The following is a 17,604-nucleotide window of genomic DNA, read 5'->3' on the forward strand; positions in this document are numbered from 1 at the left end:
GACTTTCTCTGTTTCCGATTTGTACATTCCAAGTACAGTGCTCTGCACATAGTAAGCGTTCAATAAATAGTATTGAATGAATGAAAGAATCAGTTCTGTTTTGGGGCTGCATTAAAAGAATGCACCAAAATTCACCCAGGTTTTGAAAGTAAACATTTAGGTAAAGCATTTTAATCCCAAATGTTTCTTTCCAAAACTGTAAGCATTTTATGGTATGGTGTATCTTACAGTACAGTTTAAGTTATTAAGGCTAAATGTATATTTTTATCTTAATTGCCCAGATAATTTACTAGTAGAAACCTGATCTTAAAGCATGGATATTTACTACTGGGCTAAATCCACATAGCCACAGCAAAGTCAATGATTGAACAATTATGAGTTTTTAGGGTTCTATATTGACAGTTTCTGAAAGCAATTCCATCACAGTAGAAACTACTTATTTACCTATCACCTATTTACAGACAGAACAAACAGAAAACAAAGAGAACAAACAAAGTCAGTGATTGAACAATTATGAGTTTTTAGGGCTCTATATTCAGTTTCTGAAAGCAATTCTACAAGATTAGAAACTACCTACTTACCTATCACTTATTTACAGACAGAACAAACAGAAAACAAACAGAACAAACAGAAAACAGAACAAGCAAAGCAAAAACAATGGTTGAACAATTATGGGTTTTTAGGGCTCTATGTTGACAGTTTTTGAAAGCAATTCTACAATATTAGAAACTACCTATTTACCTATCACTTATTTACAAAGAACAAACAGAAAACAGAAAACAGAAAACACAAACGCACAATGCACAGGCACAGAGAGGCCTACGTAACCACAACTAAGAAGGATAATGTGGTGAGGGTGGGGTCCGTTTCTGACTGCATTATCCTATAAGTGAAGGAAAGGTATATTTTTGTCTGAATATTCCAGAATTTTCCTCAAACTTAGGAAACCTAAATTGAAAATTGAAGAAATAATCAAATTTTTTTGAATATCCAGATAAAGAAATCTTTAGATAATTGAGGAAAAACTGTTTTTACCTATTTAATTCACTCATTAAACTTACTTTTCACTGCTTTTCTATGCCACTTTTCCATTCCTACCAAAAAAATCAGTCCATTTTATCATGCAAGTGAATGAGATAGCTATCTTCCTTGTCACAAAAATAAACTGGTTATCTGAGGAAGGGCATTAAAAACATTCAATCCAAATGACAGACATGCCTTCAAGAAAGAAAAAGAAACAGCACCAAGCTAACATCCAGTCATGTGCCTAAATAGCATCTAAATATCAGAGCAACACTTATGGTGTAGGATTTCAATTACAAAAATCTGAAACTACAGAAGAGGATTTTTCAAGGTAGCTAACAAATGCCCATATTAAGACCTTCAGGCTGGGTCGTCACTGACTCACTGTGGTAAAGAAGTGAGCAATTATCCACTGAGTTTGATCAACTCGGACAGCCTGTTGGTAATCTTCAAGTTGATAAAATGATGTTGTTCTACAGTATCAATCTATCAGTGGTACTTATTAATCATCTGTTTGGTGCAGAGCACTGTACTAAGCATTTGGGAAAGTACAACACAATAGAATTGGTAATCATGCTCCTTGCCCACAAAGCACTCACAGTCTAGAGACGGAGAAAGACAGAGTAAATACATAAATTACGGATATGTTCATGAGTGCCGTAGAGCTGAGTGTGGGGGTGAATATCAAGTGCTTAAAGGGTACAGATCCCAAGTGCATGGGCAACACAGAAGGGAGAGGGGGTAAGGGAAAAGTTTGCTTGACTGAGGAAAGTCTCTTGGAGGAGATGTGATTTTAATACAGCTCTGAAGGTGGGGAAAGTAGTCGTCTGTTGTATATGAAGGGGGAGGGAGTTCCAGGCCAGAGAAACGATGTGGGCAAGGGGTTGGCAGCTAGATAGTTGAGATCTAGTTACAGTAAGTAAGTTGATGTTAGAGGAACAAAGTGTGCATACTGAGTTATAGTAGGAAATCAGCAAAGCAATGTAGGAGAGGGTGAAGTGACTGAGTACTTTAAAGTCACTGATTAAAGAGTTGGGGTTTGATGCAGAGGTGGATGGGCAGCCACTGAAGATTCACACAGTAAAATTTTTTTTTACCCTGAAATATTGGGGTTGATACTTGTATTAACTAAGCACTGCATCTTACCTCTATGAACCTAGCTCTGAGATGCCCCTTGGTTCTCAACTGGACAATATCATCTTCTATAAACATATATCGCTGTGCTTAATTTTTGAAGATGACACTAATGGCCATGTGACCGGATCAAGCGTAGATGCAGCGTGAGAAGCAGCTTCGCGTAGTGGACAGACCCCAGGCCTGGGAGTTAGAAATTCATGGGTTCTAATCCCAGCTCTGACACTTGTCTGCTGTGTAACCTAAGGCAAATCACTCCACTTCTCTGGGTCTGTTACCTCATCAGTAAAATGGGGGTTAAGACTCCGAGCCCCATGTGGGACATGGACTGTGTCCAACCTGATGATTTTACATCTATCCCAGTGCTTAGTACAGTGCCTGGCATGTGGTAAGTGCTTAACAAATACCACAATTACTACTATTATTTTTAGAAGTGTGATTGAAAAAAACTGAGGCATCAATTAACCAAAAACTGATGCATCAATCAATCAGTGATATCAAGTGCTTACTGTGTGCGGTACACAATACTACAATTTCCATTCTCTTGTGCATTGAATGCATGTGTAGATGGTTTCTAGCTGTGCTAAATGTGTTTGTTCCATACAGGACATGTCTGTTTTCAAGATTCTCTCTTAGTAACCTGATCTTCATGAAGCTTCTCCTGATGGTTGCTCGCCTGGCTGGTTTGTCTACTGAGGTGAACTCCCAACCACAGGTGTTCATTCCTTGGGGGTGGCAAGGGGCAATGGCACCCGGAGCTGTTTAAATTGGACTCTTTAGTCTTGTATATTCCAGGTCTCCAACAAGACCTGAGAGTTTCCAATCAATGTCAAAAAGGCAAATGGTGGCTTCCTGGCCTATTAATTCTTTGAAGCCTGTCCTCTCCTACTCCCTACCTATTCCTATCCACCTATCGTTCCATTACAATTCCTGTCCCTTTTTGCCCATGTGGTCAAAATGAAAAGTTGGCACCTCTACTCCCGAGAGTGCACTAATACTGTCTTTAAATCATCTCACCTCTTCATGTGCTCCATCACGTGTCTCAACCAGCTAAGCTTATTGCTTTGAACATTGCTTAAATGTTGGCGAGCAGACTGAGTTCCAGGAACTCAGGGTTGATCATCTCCTGCCATTTGATGTTGAAAATGTAGCTGACATTGATGAAACAACTCAAGAATCTGGATGAACCTTCAGTCCAGATCTCAGAATCATATAGAAATCTAATGTAATTGCTTTATAGAACAGTAGCTTTATAGAACTTCAGCTCAGCATAGTGCTTAAATGTCTTGCTATGACCACCCTCTATCAATCTGCCAAAATCCATGCTAGATGTGGGCGTTTTTTATGCTGTTTTCAACTTTGCTATTTAACTGTCTTTTTAGATAGTGTATTGCCTAGGATATAAAATTCAGTGACAGCATTAAATCTTGTTCTGCTGATGAAAAAATTTGGTTGTGCACAGGGTTTCTTAGGGGCAGGCTGGTACATAACTTTGATTTTCTTCAGACTTATTGTCAGGGCACAGCACTGAGCCAAATCTGCAAAATTCATAATCATGTAAATGTCTTCTTGAGTATGAGCCTCAAGAGCATAGTTACCTGCAGTTATGAGTTCCTGAAACTATTTCAAAGACTTTCTAGGTGTTACATAGCAAGTTGAGATAGAAGTTTCCCAGTAGCTCAGAATCATATTCTGATACCAGTTTCTAGATTCCTTGTTGCAAACTAAGGGATCAACCAATCAATTAATTAATTAACCAGTAGTATTCACTTGAGTGCTTACTGTGAGCAGAGCACTGTACTAAGCATTTAGGAGAGTACAATACAAGAGAATTGATAAACATGTTCCCTGCCCATAACTAGGGTATGGTAGAATATAATGGTCCATACCATCCAGCCCTATTTCATATTGAAGAGGATGAATGGCTCAGACAGGGTAACTTCAACTCACTCAACCTGCCATACTATCATGGGATAGCCTAAGGATCTTACAACAGCTTGACCTAGTGGCGAGAGCATGGGCTTGGGAGTCAGAGGAGAATCCGAAGCCACCAAACAGATACAGGGAGAAGCTGGTACCCTGGGAAGGAGCATGGCTTAGTAGAGGGACCACAGACCTGGGAGTTAGAGGACTTGGATTCTAATCTTGGCTCTAACACTTGTCTGCTGTGTGATCTTGGGCAAGTAAGTCACTTAACATCTCTGAGCCTGTTATCTCACCTGTAAAATGGGGATTAAGACTGTGAGCCCCATGTGGAACAACCTGATTACCTTGTATCTACCCCAGTGCTTAGAAGAGTGCTTGACACATTGTAAGTGCTTAACAAATACCATCATTATTATTATCATTATAACTGCCCTGGCCTGCTGATGGTGTCAACTGCTTTTGCAAGGACACAGCACAGAGGCATTGGAGTTGTCCTACCACTTTTCCTATATTTGTCATGCTCCAAAATCCTATCTGCAAATCTTGCATTTTGTTCCGAAGGGTAACAATTATGGTACGCATAATTATAATATTTGTTAAGCACCTACTATATGTCAGGCACTGTTCTAAGTGCTGAGAAAGATACTAGTCAATCACATTGGACACAGCCCCTGTCCTACAAGAAGCTCATGTAATCTAGGAGGGAGAAGGGAGAAAAAGAACTGAACTCCTATTTTACAGATGAGGAAAATGAGGCACATAGAAGTTAAGTGACTTGTCCAAGGTCACACAGCAGGCAACTGGTAGAGCCAAGATTAGAATCCAAGTCCTCTAACTCCCAGGTCTGTGCTCCCTCCACTAAGCCATGCTCCTTCCCAGGGTAACAGCTTCTCCCTGTACCTCTTTGGTGGCTTCAGGTTCTCCCCAATGAAACCCTTCCCTTTCCCTCTCTGAGCCCTGGTTGAGAATACCAAGCCACAAACTCCATCCCTCAGAAGCTCTCATCTTTACGGATATTCAGGTAGGGCAGGGTTGTCAAAGAGAATTCTACCTAGACGTTTGCAGGCAATGGAAAGCAGTGAAATGCCATGGTGATTGTGAAAGTGATTGTGTGGTATCTTTGAGTCAATCAGTCAACAGTATTTATTAAGCACTTACTGTGTGCAGAGCACTCTACTAAGTGCTTGAAGTCTTGTGACATTTTCAGTATTCCATATGCTGACAAAGAGCTTGTAGAGACATCTGAGGATTAGGTCCTCTCCTTGCTTGTAGATTTCTTCTGGAATGCCATCAGATCTGGGCTCTTTACCATTTTTCATGACTTTGACTGCAGATGTTACTTCCTTAAAAATCAGAGCTACATTCACATTTTGACTAGTTTTACATGCTTTGAAGGTCCTCCTCGGTGTTGGAAGGCATGTTCAAAAATCACTGCAGCTAGTAAGTCAGTAGTATTCACTGAGGGCCTACTATGTGCAGAGCACTGTACTAAAATGGGAAAGTACAATATTTAGAAGATACAATCCCAGCTTTCAAGGAGCTTATAATCTAGAGAGTGAGAAACTAAATAAATTGCAGAGAGAAGGAAGAAGAGAATGAAAGGATGACTGTGTGGATGAATAAATGCTTAAACAACACATAAGTGATAATGTATAGAAGTGCTACAGGTGATTAGAAAAACATAATAACAAAAGCGGTGCAAAAGTGCTGAGATGGCAGTTTTTTTTTTCTTAAATGATATGTTTTAAGTGCTTACTATGTGCCAGGAACTAAACTAAGTGCTGGGGTACATACCAATTCATCAGGTTGGACATAATTCCTGTCCCACAAAGGGTTGCTAGTCTTAATCCCCATTTTACAGATGAGGTAGCTGAGGTGCGGAAAAGTTAAGTGACCTGTTCAAGATCCCAGAGCAGATAAATGACTATGTTCTAAGAGAAGAAATTTCTGTTGCCGAATTGTACATTTCAGGCGCTTAGTACAGTGCTCTGCACATCGTAAGCACTCAATACTACAGAATGAATACGTGACAGTTGGGAGACAAGAAAAACGAAGCAGGGGAAGTCTCCTGGACAAGGCTGATTTCAGAAAAGGTTTAAAGATGGGGAGAGCTGCAGTCAGGTGGAAAATCAGCAGTTTGGAACATCTTCCCTGTCAGCAATACCGAATCCATTTCCAGAACTCTGCAGCCCAGCCAATTCCCCTGTCTGTATCCCAGCCACCTTATCTCAAAACAAACCTGATAGCAAGTGCTCTTTTAGGTTGGTGAAGATCTGTCTTCCAGGTTACCCGTAGTTTACATCATGAATGACAGGTTGAGATGTAAGAATGCAGCTGTGGTGTTTTGACATCAGACTTAGATACTTTTAAAAAGACACATCCAGCATGGGAAGTACTATTATAGACATCTTAATGTACTGTCTCTCTTCATCCTCTACCTCCCAGGTCATTCTTCTCAGTCCTACCAAGATCACCTCCTAGCTATACCTCATTCTCACATCCTTATGTACATAACCATAATTTTATTGTCTCCCCCTCTAGACTGTAAACTTACTGTGGTCGGGGTACATGTGTACCAACTCTGTTACGTTGTATTCTCTCGAGTGCTTAATACAGTGTTCTACATACAGGAAGCACCCAAAAAATATGATCGATTGATTTGAAAAGAGAAGAGGCTCCAAGCAAGAGAAAGGGTGGAGCAAGGGGTCAGAGGCTAGAGTGTCTAAAATAAAGCACAGTGAGTAGGTCAACTTAAGAGAAAAAAAAAGTGCAAACTGGGGAGTAGTGGGAGCAGAGTGGATTGGTAAGTGTTCTTACTATCAGTGGATTAGGGGCAAAACATGGCTATGAGTTTTAAAGATTTTCCCATAAATATATACAGAAGAATTACTTCCAATCTACACCTTTCCAAAAGGCAAATTTATATTAAAAGTAATAAAATCATCATACTGTTGTAATACCCATGATTATAAAAAGAGTATTAGAAAAGTGGAAGATGAACAGGTATATGTGTGTATGTTTGCCTCACATATTTGGAGATTACATCATTGTTGATGAAATATATCTTCGTGTTCTAGAAGCCTAACATTTGGATGATTTGGATGCTGCTCTTCCATTCAAATAGATCAAGTCAGGGTAAACATGGGACTTTTAGATGATGGTCAATCCAATACACTTCTCCACATATAGCTGCTGTGATCTGTACATCCTTCAGATCCCTCTACTACATGGAATGCAACCAATTAAATGAGTTGTTTAGGGGCATCGGGAATCTTTATTTTTGTCAGGTGAAAAACAGTATTGGTGTTCACAATATTGTAGCTGCTACTGAGCGTGCCGTGTAGGCCAATGACATTTTTATCACTATCTGCTTGCATAGTGAAATATGCATGAAGCTTTACTTCTCAGATATTGGCACTTCTGTGATGAGTCTACTTAAATCTTTATAGGCACATTCTACATGGCCACAGTTTTTCCCATCCCCTTCTCTTCCATAATAACCAGCACGCATTACAAGAAGTTCTTTGGGACAAGGGTGAAGTTGGTAGCCATGAAACAGTCTACCTCTGTGTGTCCTATTCAGCAAAAGTAATGAGAATTAATGTGGTATTTAAGCGCTTAATATGTGCCAAGCACTGTACCAAGCACTGGGGTAGAAGCAAGATCAACAGGTCGGACAATGCTGTGCTCTCAACACAGTTTATATACCACTGCAAAGTAAAGTGCTCACAGCAGATGTACTAATCACCAGAATCTTCACTGAAAACTCAGTAGTTAGAAATCGGGAGGTATACAGCAGGGAAAATAAAATTGCAGATAGTATAAAAATGGAGAGAAAAGGCAAAAAAAAATCTGAGGTCAATGTGCATTTTTAGCCACACATTTCTTTAAAAATGCCACCTTCCTGGGCCAACCTATTACAAAAGTGTGGCTTACCTAGTGTCCTCCCTCTCCATCTCAGATTGAGATACACCATTTTTGGCTCTCTTAAATACTGAGCCCTGTAGTCCCACAAACCTTTCCCTGGTGAAAATATGACAAACATACTTAAAATCCCCTTTTATCTATATCCTTAAGTGTGTGTGGTTGGGCTGGGGGGAGGAAGGAACAAGAAGCCTCAAAATCTACATACTTAAACATACACATGTATGTATAGTATATATGCATGATGTATGTCTGTCATTTAATATTTCCATACAACCTGAACTGGCCCCCATGGCTATTTTTGAGCCATTACGGAAAAGGATGGGACAGAGGTTCTTTTCAGCTGCTTTCCATACCAGCAATCTCCTTCTAAATTTGATGTCTGTAAGAGGTCACTGATGGGCAGAGCCAGGTGGGAACATTAAGGTGTGTGGGACCACACACACCTTATGTGTCATGTGTGTGTGTGTGTGTGTGTGTGTGCGTTTATGTAACTGAATCTTATATGTAGCCTAAATGTTTTGAAACTATTAGGCAAACCAATTTAATCAATAAATTTCAACAGAATATCTAGTCTTAACACTGGATACCTTCACATTTTATTTAGTTATTTATGGTCATTTAGTAGCAAATTTAATTTCCTAAAACGTCATCCTCTCGGTATTAAAAATAAATTTCTATGTTAATTATATTATAGACCTTCTTTATTGTAATTGCTATAATAAGGATGTCTTTCCCTGAATACTTAAATCTGGACTTTCAGGAAAACTAGCATGTATAAGATTGGCAGAAATGTACTTAGATCCAAATAATAGGTTTTTCTCCTTTATATGGAAATAGTTTAGCAAGAAGTGAACATTAACTTATGGGATTTTTCTATGATATAGCTTCCTTAGGTCAGTTTCACCTTATACTGGTGTGTCAAATTTGTGACTGATAAATCCAAAGTTTGGAAATATTTATGTTCACTGCATAATTTAAAACTCTGTTGGGTGTATATCAAGAATGAGAAATAGGAGGATTTGTGAATATAATCAATCTACATTAGCTGTAAAATGCTTTAAGCCTCTCTGAAGAAAAGTGAATTATAAATACAGTAAGTTCTGCCATAAGGTGTGTTTTCATATTGCGATCTGGATAAAACACTATTGGAAAATTATTAAATGTTCTTTCCACAAGGCACGTCTATCTGGTGTTGGACGAAATGGTGGTTAGCATGAATGCAGAGTTGGTCGAGCCGTAAGTAATATAATGCATTTTCTCCTTAATGCCAATTTCTTTTTAAAGCACAAACCCCGTTGTTAAAGAAGAACTGGTTGTACTTGCAGTATCGTAAAACGTGTCATGGTATGGTATGGTATGGTATGATATGGTATGGTATGGTAAAATCAAAATAAATGAGACTTGTTTTCCTATTTTTCCACATTGAAGTCTCGTATATTAAATGAACTACGTTTTCATTTTGGGCCTTACTTGACAGAATGCAGGAGCCAATAATGTTATTTTGTTTTAGCCCAGAATGGCTAAGCATAGTAGCCTAAAATCCCATTTTACTGTTTGGGAAAAAAAAAATTATTTCAGTTCTCAAAAATAGGTTTGAGGGAATGAGCTGTTCCTCTTGCATGATATGTTTTACCAATAAGCTACAGTGCATTGTGTGTGGTTTCTAGACAGGATTCAGTGATGACGATAATGATGATGGGGAGGGCCACAAAGATAAGGTCTCTTATCTAAGTGCTAAAGCAAAATAAAGTCAAAATAATGTAAATTAACCCTGATTTTAACGGATTATTCTAACAAAACCAAAAAAAGAAATACAAAGTAGAATGGACACATGCACCCCAATTACATTAGACACCGAATGTTTTATTTAGTGGGGAAGGAAACAATGCTTGCACACGTTTGGATCTTGGTCTTGCCATGACCCACTTTTTCAAAAAAAAGGAAGAATCTAATTTGAGTCTCAGGTACTGCTGCATGATAAAACAGCAAAGACCCAAGAAGAGATCTCTGTGCTTCATTATGCAAATTGAAAGCTTAAGGAAAAGCTTTTCCAGTTTGAGTTTGGAAAACAGAAGCAGTTGTGGCAAAACTAAGCTTTTGCATGTAGTTAAGGAGATAGTTACCATTTATTTTTCTCTGTTGCATGTGACCTCAAAATTATGCTATCCAAATTTTAAGATGTGATCCCCAATAGTAGAAAATGAAAGCTTTATACTTCTTATAAAAAAATACAAATTAAAAATGACACCACAATTATTTCTCTACAGCACAAAAATTGATTTCTATAAAGTTCTACAGATTCCAGCTTTAAATTTTTCAAAAAGTTATCTTTCCACATATTCCCACCCTACTCTCCAGAATTACATATCCACCTTTCCATAGCTACTGGTCTACAAAAATAAATCTGCACCAACAAAAGGGCTTACAGGCTGATTAAAGATTTTTCAGAGCCATGTCTTGACACTGCTAACAGCGAATCAACTCAACCTACTAACAGATATCAAAACTCTAGCTCATTGTTTGTGTTTGTGTGCGTGCACGTGTGTGTGTGGTGTGTGTGCATGTGCATGAGAGAAAGAGGTAGAGAAAAAAGAGAGAAAGAGAAAAAAGAGAGAGAAAGAGAGTGTGCACTGTGTTTTCATGACTAGAGCAGAAACATACTAGCGAGCTCAGTTCCCAGGGTTTGGAAGAAGAAAACAGAACCACATTGACATTCTTAATCTGCAAGGACTCCATTAGCCACTTCCTGGAACATAAAGCAGACCCTAAAAAAAGTGCTTCCAAAATACGGAATAATTAAAATGCAAGTGTCATCTTCATAAAAACCACATACCTAAATTGGCTTGGAGGGCCCTCTCCTGTACATTCTAGGTTTCTTTGTCAAATAAAGGCATGCACACATAAGGCTATAGAAAAATATTGAAAAAATAAATTGAATCTACTAAAATACATTAGGGATTTTCTTCTGTAACCTTCCATGACTTCAATACTGTGCAAGTTAGTCAAATGCCACTTCATGAAAATAAGTAAAATAAGGGCAAGACACTAATTGTAAGGAGGAGTCAGTATAAAAACATCTTGATGTTTCATTTTGCTTTTACATTGGCCTTAACATCTTTCAATATTTCAGTTTTTATAGGTGTGGGAAGAAGAAGGAAAGATATGAACTCTATTTTATGGATATGGAACTGAGACAATGTGCTTAAATGATTTTCTTGGGCGCAAAATGTATCGGTATCAGAGTTTCCAAAAGATGAGATTGAATTCCTTGTTTGGTACACTGATCATTAAGAAACGATTATCCCTTTCTTGGGTATACCACTTGGCTTCAATAGTAATTTCAAGCCAAGTGATTACTTGGTCTGAAATACCCAGAGAGTTTATGTTGAAAGTCTAGCAAATATATTCTACCCAGGATTTTATTTTTGCCTAAACAGTCATGTTCTCTTTTATTGAAAAACATATCCACTGATCCAATTTTAGTAACCTTCATATGAGGTGCCTCACATAAAATAGATTCTCTCAAATTTTAGAGAAATTTGTGGAGTTGGCGCTTTGCTTCCTATGCCTTACCACTGTCTTATGTAAAGCTTGGAGAACCTGAATATTATAGTGTCTCATGGATATACTCACCTGAGATGGTATATCTATATTCTATATAAGGAAAGCAAAATTCTAATTTACTCCATTTCCTCTTTTGTCTCAGAAAAACATTTAGTGATACCCTGTAATCAAACTTCTGTATTAGGATATAATATTACAAAAACTCACTCACCCGCCAAAAAAAAAAAAGCTCTAGCAAAGGTATATGAGTGGGAATGGGGAAATAGCACTATGGGCTAGCAACAATAGGTTTTTCTCTCCCCCGACCAATCTATTAACCATCACAATTACCAGTAACAATACTAATGTTAAGTGTCTTGAAAGGCACTTTAAGAAGAGCTTTGAGGACAGGTCCAAAGAAGGATGAGCCTTTTCCCTTGCAGCAATAGAGTTTGTATGACACTTAAGCAAAGGCTTGAGCCTCATTACATTGCTTTTAAAGAAGTATTTTGAAAGCTTTAACTTAAAAGACAAAAAAAATTTATTTCAGTTTGGTATATTTCTGTTTTCAAAAGCAGTATTTAACCTACCTTTCTTGCTTAAGGAAAGAAAATAAAATGCACTCAGTTCTTTTCTAACTTGAAGGTTACGTTCTTGATAAACCCCACGTTAAAGAAAATACTTTGACCAACTCCGTGTGCATGAGCCCAACCATTTCTTCCAACATCACATTGTGTTCTATCCCGACAGATATGTGCTATTGAAAGAAAGTTCCCTAATTCCCTAAAAGACTGCTTTCCAAAATGTTTAGCAAAAATACGTTATGGAAGAATTGGTTATTCTTATCTCAAGTTTACTTATGAAAAAAAGAAGCAAATGAGTTGACTTCAAAAAAATCATTTTCTTAGTAATGTTTCCACCCCTCTACTCTCAAGATTTCCTAAACCTTCCTGCTTCTGGCAATTTCAGTACACCCAATTTCAGAAAGACTCTTTATGTCCTTATTTATTTTGATGTTCTAACTTACCCAACCCACAAGTGTCATCACTGTTTAGAAGAAAACATAAAAGAATAATGAAGTCAGTGAGGCTTAACATGGTACCTTCATGTTAAGAGTGATTTTTAAAAAAGGGCACATTCAGCAAAGCTTTGATGTGAAATTCTTTGTATTCAAACAAGATGCCTTGAGAAAAATAGCAGGATTTCTTCCCTCCCAAGAGTAAGATATGCCTATTTTACAAATACAACTCTATTAAATGCCTTTCAGAGAAAAATATATTGTGCTCTAAGTCCACAAAATAATAATGAAACCCAAGGGACTTTAAAAGTGGTAGCCTTGGGTCAAAGGGACTTTTAAAAAGGTCATGTTCTGCAAAGCCTTCAAGAGAGTCCTACTAGTCAAACAAGCTGTCTTGAGGAAAATAGCATGCTCTTACCACCCCAAGAGTAAGATATGTCTACATTACAAATACTCTTTTAAAATGCTGTTTAGGAAAAATATATATTTTTACTATACAGTTCCACCTATACAAACAGAAGAGAGGGCATTGGTATCAAAGGTAAAGATTACAAGATTCCATGGATATGAATCAGGGATTCTTACAATACTGACATACTAAACCTACATCAGAGCTTGTTTTACTGAAATGCTTTCAGTGCCTGCCTGCTAGTTTACAATATATATCAGAACCAAAGAGACGGGTTTCACTTTGCAGGAAGAAATCGAGAAGAAATCAATACAAAAAGAGATAAATGTTTCTTCTCAAGAGTTGCAGAATTTCAAACAGATGGAATTTTAACCCTCTCGGTGGCTTATTTTATTTTCACTTGAAGTCATTGAATTGTCTATGTACTGAAAAGAATTGTGCGATTATAGGGATCATTTGTTTAAATTGCACAATTTTTGAGCACATAAAATTAAATTTTCTGAACGCGATTTAACTACTACTTAACACTTTTCATGCTTAAACTTCGGCTACCGTAAAATTCTGTATTCAGTATCATACAGTCACTAAAAAGCAGGGAAGACACGATTTCATAATGGGAACTTAAATTTCCAAAGAGAGCCCTAAAATTCTACCTATTACATTTTACTACTATGATGATTTGTGGGATGGGGTGGTACTACTATGATGATTTGTGGGATGGGGTGGTGTCGCAAAATGTAGTGGGAAAAGTTGACAAGGCTCTCAGAGAAAACTGAAAAGAACAAAGAGATATTGTGTTAAAGACCTGACACCTAATTTCAAAGCTACAAACAGTTTATTATCATGGCAAACAAGAGAAGATCTGACAGTTTCAAAACATGATGATTGCTCTGAGGAACTAGAGTTTTATCTTCAAACCTAGATTCCTTAGTGTCTCCCAATTAAAGGAGACAGCACGTGCAAAAATACTTAAGAGCTGCAAGAGTGTGTCCTTGCAAGAGTGTGTCCTCTGGCAGAGTTCCTGCCTAAATTTGGCTAACAAAGACAGAGATGGGTGCCTCTTCACCAATCCCTGTCGGGAGCCAGGACTGGGTTTGAGGGATTTTGTTAAACACAATCTCTGAAAGACGAAAGCTCTGAGGAGCCCCCGCTGGCCACCGGCATAACTGCACCTTTGGAAAATGGAATAGCCGGGAGCCTCCAAGATTCTGAAATTTTGACTTCCCCTAGCACTGGGCTCCAGCAGGCTTCCAGCCTGAATGCCCTGAAAGGCTTCTACTTTCAAAATGAGATTTTTTTCCTCTCCCTCTCCTCACCAACCCGTTGTTTTTCGGTGCGAGTCTATCAACTCTCTTTATGAATAGAGGAATGAAGAGTAGGGTCAGTTAGTGGTAGTTCAGCAGCTCTGAACAGAACCATGGAAAGAGATTTAGGGAGAAGGCAGAAAAAAAGGGAACACCACTAAACCGACAGAATTTGTGTCCAATTTGTGGATTTTGACTTTTTGTAGACGCTAGAAAATTAGGGTCAGGCCAGGCTGATACTGTATTTGATGCATCCCAAAGCTGAAGATGGAGCCAGCTGTTTTTGTCTAAATTTTTCCTTATTTGGCAAAGCTGCTTAGCACTTCTCCCACTCCTCCAATCATTCCTAGCAGCCCCTTCAGCTCCCACATAAGAGTGACCCTGTGAGCATCTGAATATCAGAGCACCAGCAAGGTCAGTAGAGTCGTAGGGAAGAAAACTCACCACCCCGTATGACATGTAGGATTGGTAGCGTAGATTGGAAGAGGTCTACAGAGTGAACGGAAGGGTATTAAGTAAAAATAGTTAAAGTTTTCCGTTGTCCACCGCACACCCGGTAATTCCTCTCTTCCCCCACTGCCCGTCACTTGGTCTTGGATGGAGAAACTAAAGAGCCAGTTCGCTGGAAGTGATAAGCGGGGGGTGACGGGGTGGGGAGAGAAAGAGTTCGCCTGCCCATCATCTCTCGAACTGTACCCGGCACAGGGGCTTTCTTGTCAGTGTCAGAGACGCGTGGCCTCCTGCAGTGGCCACTGGTGCGGGGGATGATAGGCAATCGCTAATCTCTGGTAAAGAAAGGGGGCCCCGGGGACCGGGAAGGGCCACTAGGAAGGGTCAGGCTCTTCGGCTCTCACCCCGTTCGACGTCTCTCCACTCTGCAGAGCCTGCCAGAAACATCCCGGTCCCAGCAGTGGGCTGCACTGGGCGTTTCGGAGCGGGGCCGGAGGACTCTGCTCGGGATTCTGCTTAGAGAAGCACTGCGCCAAAAGCCGGCGCCTAACCCGGAGGAGGGGGAAGGGAGAGAAGCCCCATCGCGGGGAAAACAGCCCCACGGAGGCACCGGGGAAGGGGTGTTAAAAAACTCAAATCAATCAAGGAAGGGGCAGCCTCCTCTAAATCCACGACTCTAGCTCAAATTCCGAAACACGGATCTCCGCACCCCCCGGGTGCCTTTTCAGTGATCAGGCGATCAAAAGGGGGTTGTAAACTGTAAAAAAAAAAACCAAAAAAACCAACAAAAAACAAACAAAAGGGGGGGGGGAGTTAATCTCGTACCCCTGGAAGTGAAAACGGACTAACAAACCCTTCCTTTCCCCTGGCCGAGGGACGCGGGGCCACAGAGCAGAGCCCCGGGCTAGGGCCGTGGGGGGAGGGGGAGGGCGGCACAGCTGCGGGAGCTGCCCGGGAGGAACGGAAGAAGGGGGAGCGCTAAGTAGCCCCCGGGGAGAGCGATGCAGATGGCCATCTCCCACGAAGGGGAGGCGAGGGGAAAAGACTAGTGTGGGGCCAGGTGGTTGCAGAATTGAGTGAAGGTTCCTGGATCTCATTTATTATTAATACTGGTATTACAATTTTTATTATGGCTTTTCTTATGTCGTTCCGCCGCGGGCTGAGCACACCGAGCGGGCTTGGGGGCTGCTCGCAAGCGGGTGGCCGCGAAAAGAGCAAAGCTGAACAGAGGACAGAGACAGAACCGGGAAAGAAAAATCAGATCCTATTAGGCGCGTAAACACGTACAATGCCGCGGGCGACCCTCCTCTCCCCGTTGTTCCCTGGTCCTCGTCCTTTCTCCCTTTCCGCAAAGCCGGTCGCCCCCTGAAAACGGGGAAGCAGAACGGACTTGCCCCTTCCCACGTCTCTGACACAGGGGCGAGTGTAGACGACCGTGGAAAAGGGGGGAAAACGCTAACTTGCGAGAAGTGTTCCCGGTCTAGGGCTAAAACCTCATCTCTCCTCTCCGTATCCCCTTCCCTCCGCACCCTCCTCACCCTTCCCATTCTCTCTTACCCCTTAAGCTTAAAAACCCATCCAGTCTCCAGCTCGACCAATCGCAACCTTTCCCACTCTCTTCACCGCCAACCCCGGTCCTGCTGTCCCCGCTCCAGCGCTTAGAACAGTGCTCTCCATATAGTAAGCGCTTAACAAATACCATAATTATTATTTCCCCCACCCCCCCCCCCCCCCCAGCTCTGCTCCCTCTCCAAATCGCTTTCCACTTTCACCCACCCCGGGCCACTTTCTCAGGCAGCTCTGCCAGACAAAGCTGCGGCGGCTCCCAGAAGCGGGGGGAATTGGGAGGGGGCGATTAAGGGGAGAGGGGGAGGAGGTAGGCTGGAAGGAGATCACAGCCCCGACCAGAGAGACCTCGCCAGCTCCCGCTTCGCAGGACCCCCGCCCCCACTCCTTCCCCCTGTCAGCAACCCCCCAGAGGATTCCCCTTGCCTGGCTCGGGGCCGGAGGAGGCAAAGTCCCTCCTTTCCATCGCCTCCTCCCTCTCCTTTCTCCGGTTCCTTTCCTTCCAAGCTTAGCTTTTCAGAACCAGAGGCCAGCTGGGCTGGGGGAAAAGGGAAAGGAAAGAAATCGTTCCCCAATAACCTCTCCTTCCCTTGGGGATCTTCCGGCCGAGGCAAGCGTCGTCCGGCTGAGAGCCCGCCGGGAGTTCGGGGGTCCCCGTCATTTCCCACCCCCCATACCCCCCGATCCACCCCCGGCCCCTCACCCCCTCCCGTATACTGCTTACCGGGAAAGCACACGACATAATGGAGCACAGAGCTGGTAATTTTCAAGAAAAAGATCCACCAACACGGTTCCAGTAGCCTCCGCATGTCCAAAAACGCACATCGAAAGGGGAGAAAAAGGTGATAAACTTGTTGAGTAAGTTTTTTTTTTCCTTTTTCACTTTTCTTCCTTTCCTTCTCCGCTCCCCCTCCCAACCCTACTCGACCCCTTTTCCCCCAGGAAACAATAATAATAAAGTAACACGGCAATAAAACGAGGGATGGGGGGGGGGGGAGAATGTCTCTGAGCCCGGGAGAAGTCCTAGGGGCCACCAACAGCACCCTCAGTAGCAAAAACCCAAGGCCCAGGGGACAGAGCCAATGCCGGAGACTTGGAGAGAGGCAGTGATTTCAGAACTTCAATTGCCCTTAAAGCGGCGGCGGCGGCGGCGGCGGCGGCGGCGGCGGCGGCGGCGGCGGCGGCGGCGGCGGCGGCGGCAGCAGAAGAGATGAATATCAAAAGCCTGTGGCTGGGTGGGTGAGATTTCTCTTCTTCAGGCGGGCAGCTCCTTCCAGGGCCACGGGAAGGAAGGCATGTTTGCA

At 41.5% G+C, this 17,604-nt stretch overlaps 1 protein-coding gene across 1 annotated transcript in view; it reads right to left on the reverse strand.

Annotated features, from left to right (window-relative positions):
* The window catches only part of PTPRG (protein tyrosine phosphatase receptor type G), a 686,752-nt gene extending 669,553 nt beyond the window's left edge, over positions 1-17,199 (reverse strand). Inside the window, exon 1 of the mRNA XM_039910413.1 lies at positions 17,025-17,199. Coding sequence (XP_039766347.1) covers positions 17,025-17,109 — 85 coding nt within the window. The 5' untranslated portion in view covers positions 17,110-17,199. The remainder of the gene's footprint in view (positions 1-17,024) is intronic.
* Positions 17,200-17,604: the final 405 nt, after the last annotated feature.

This window comes from Ornithorhynchus anatinus, chromosome X1, assembly GCF_004115215.2.
Source record: "Ornithorhynchus anatinus isolate Pmale09 chromosome X1, mOrnAna1.pri.v4, whole genome shotgun sequence".
Taxonomy (NCBI): domain Eukaryota; kingdom Metazoa; phylum Chordata; class Mammalia; order Monotremata; family Ornithorhynchidae; genus Ornithorhynchus; species Ornithorhynchus anatinus.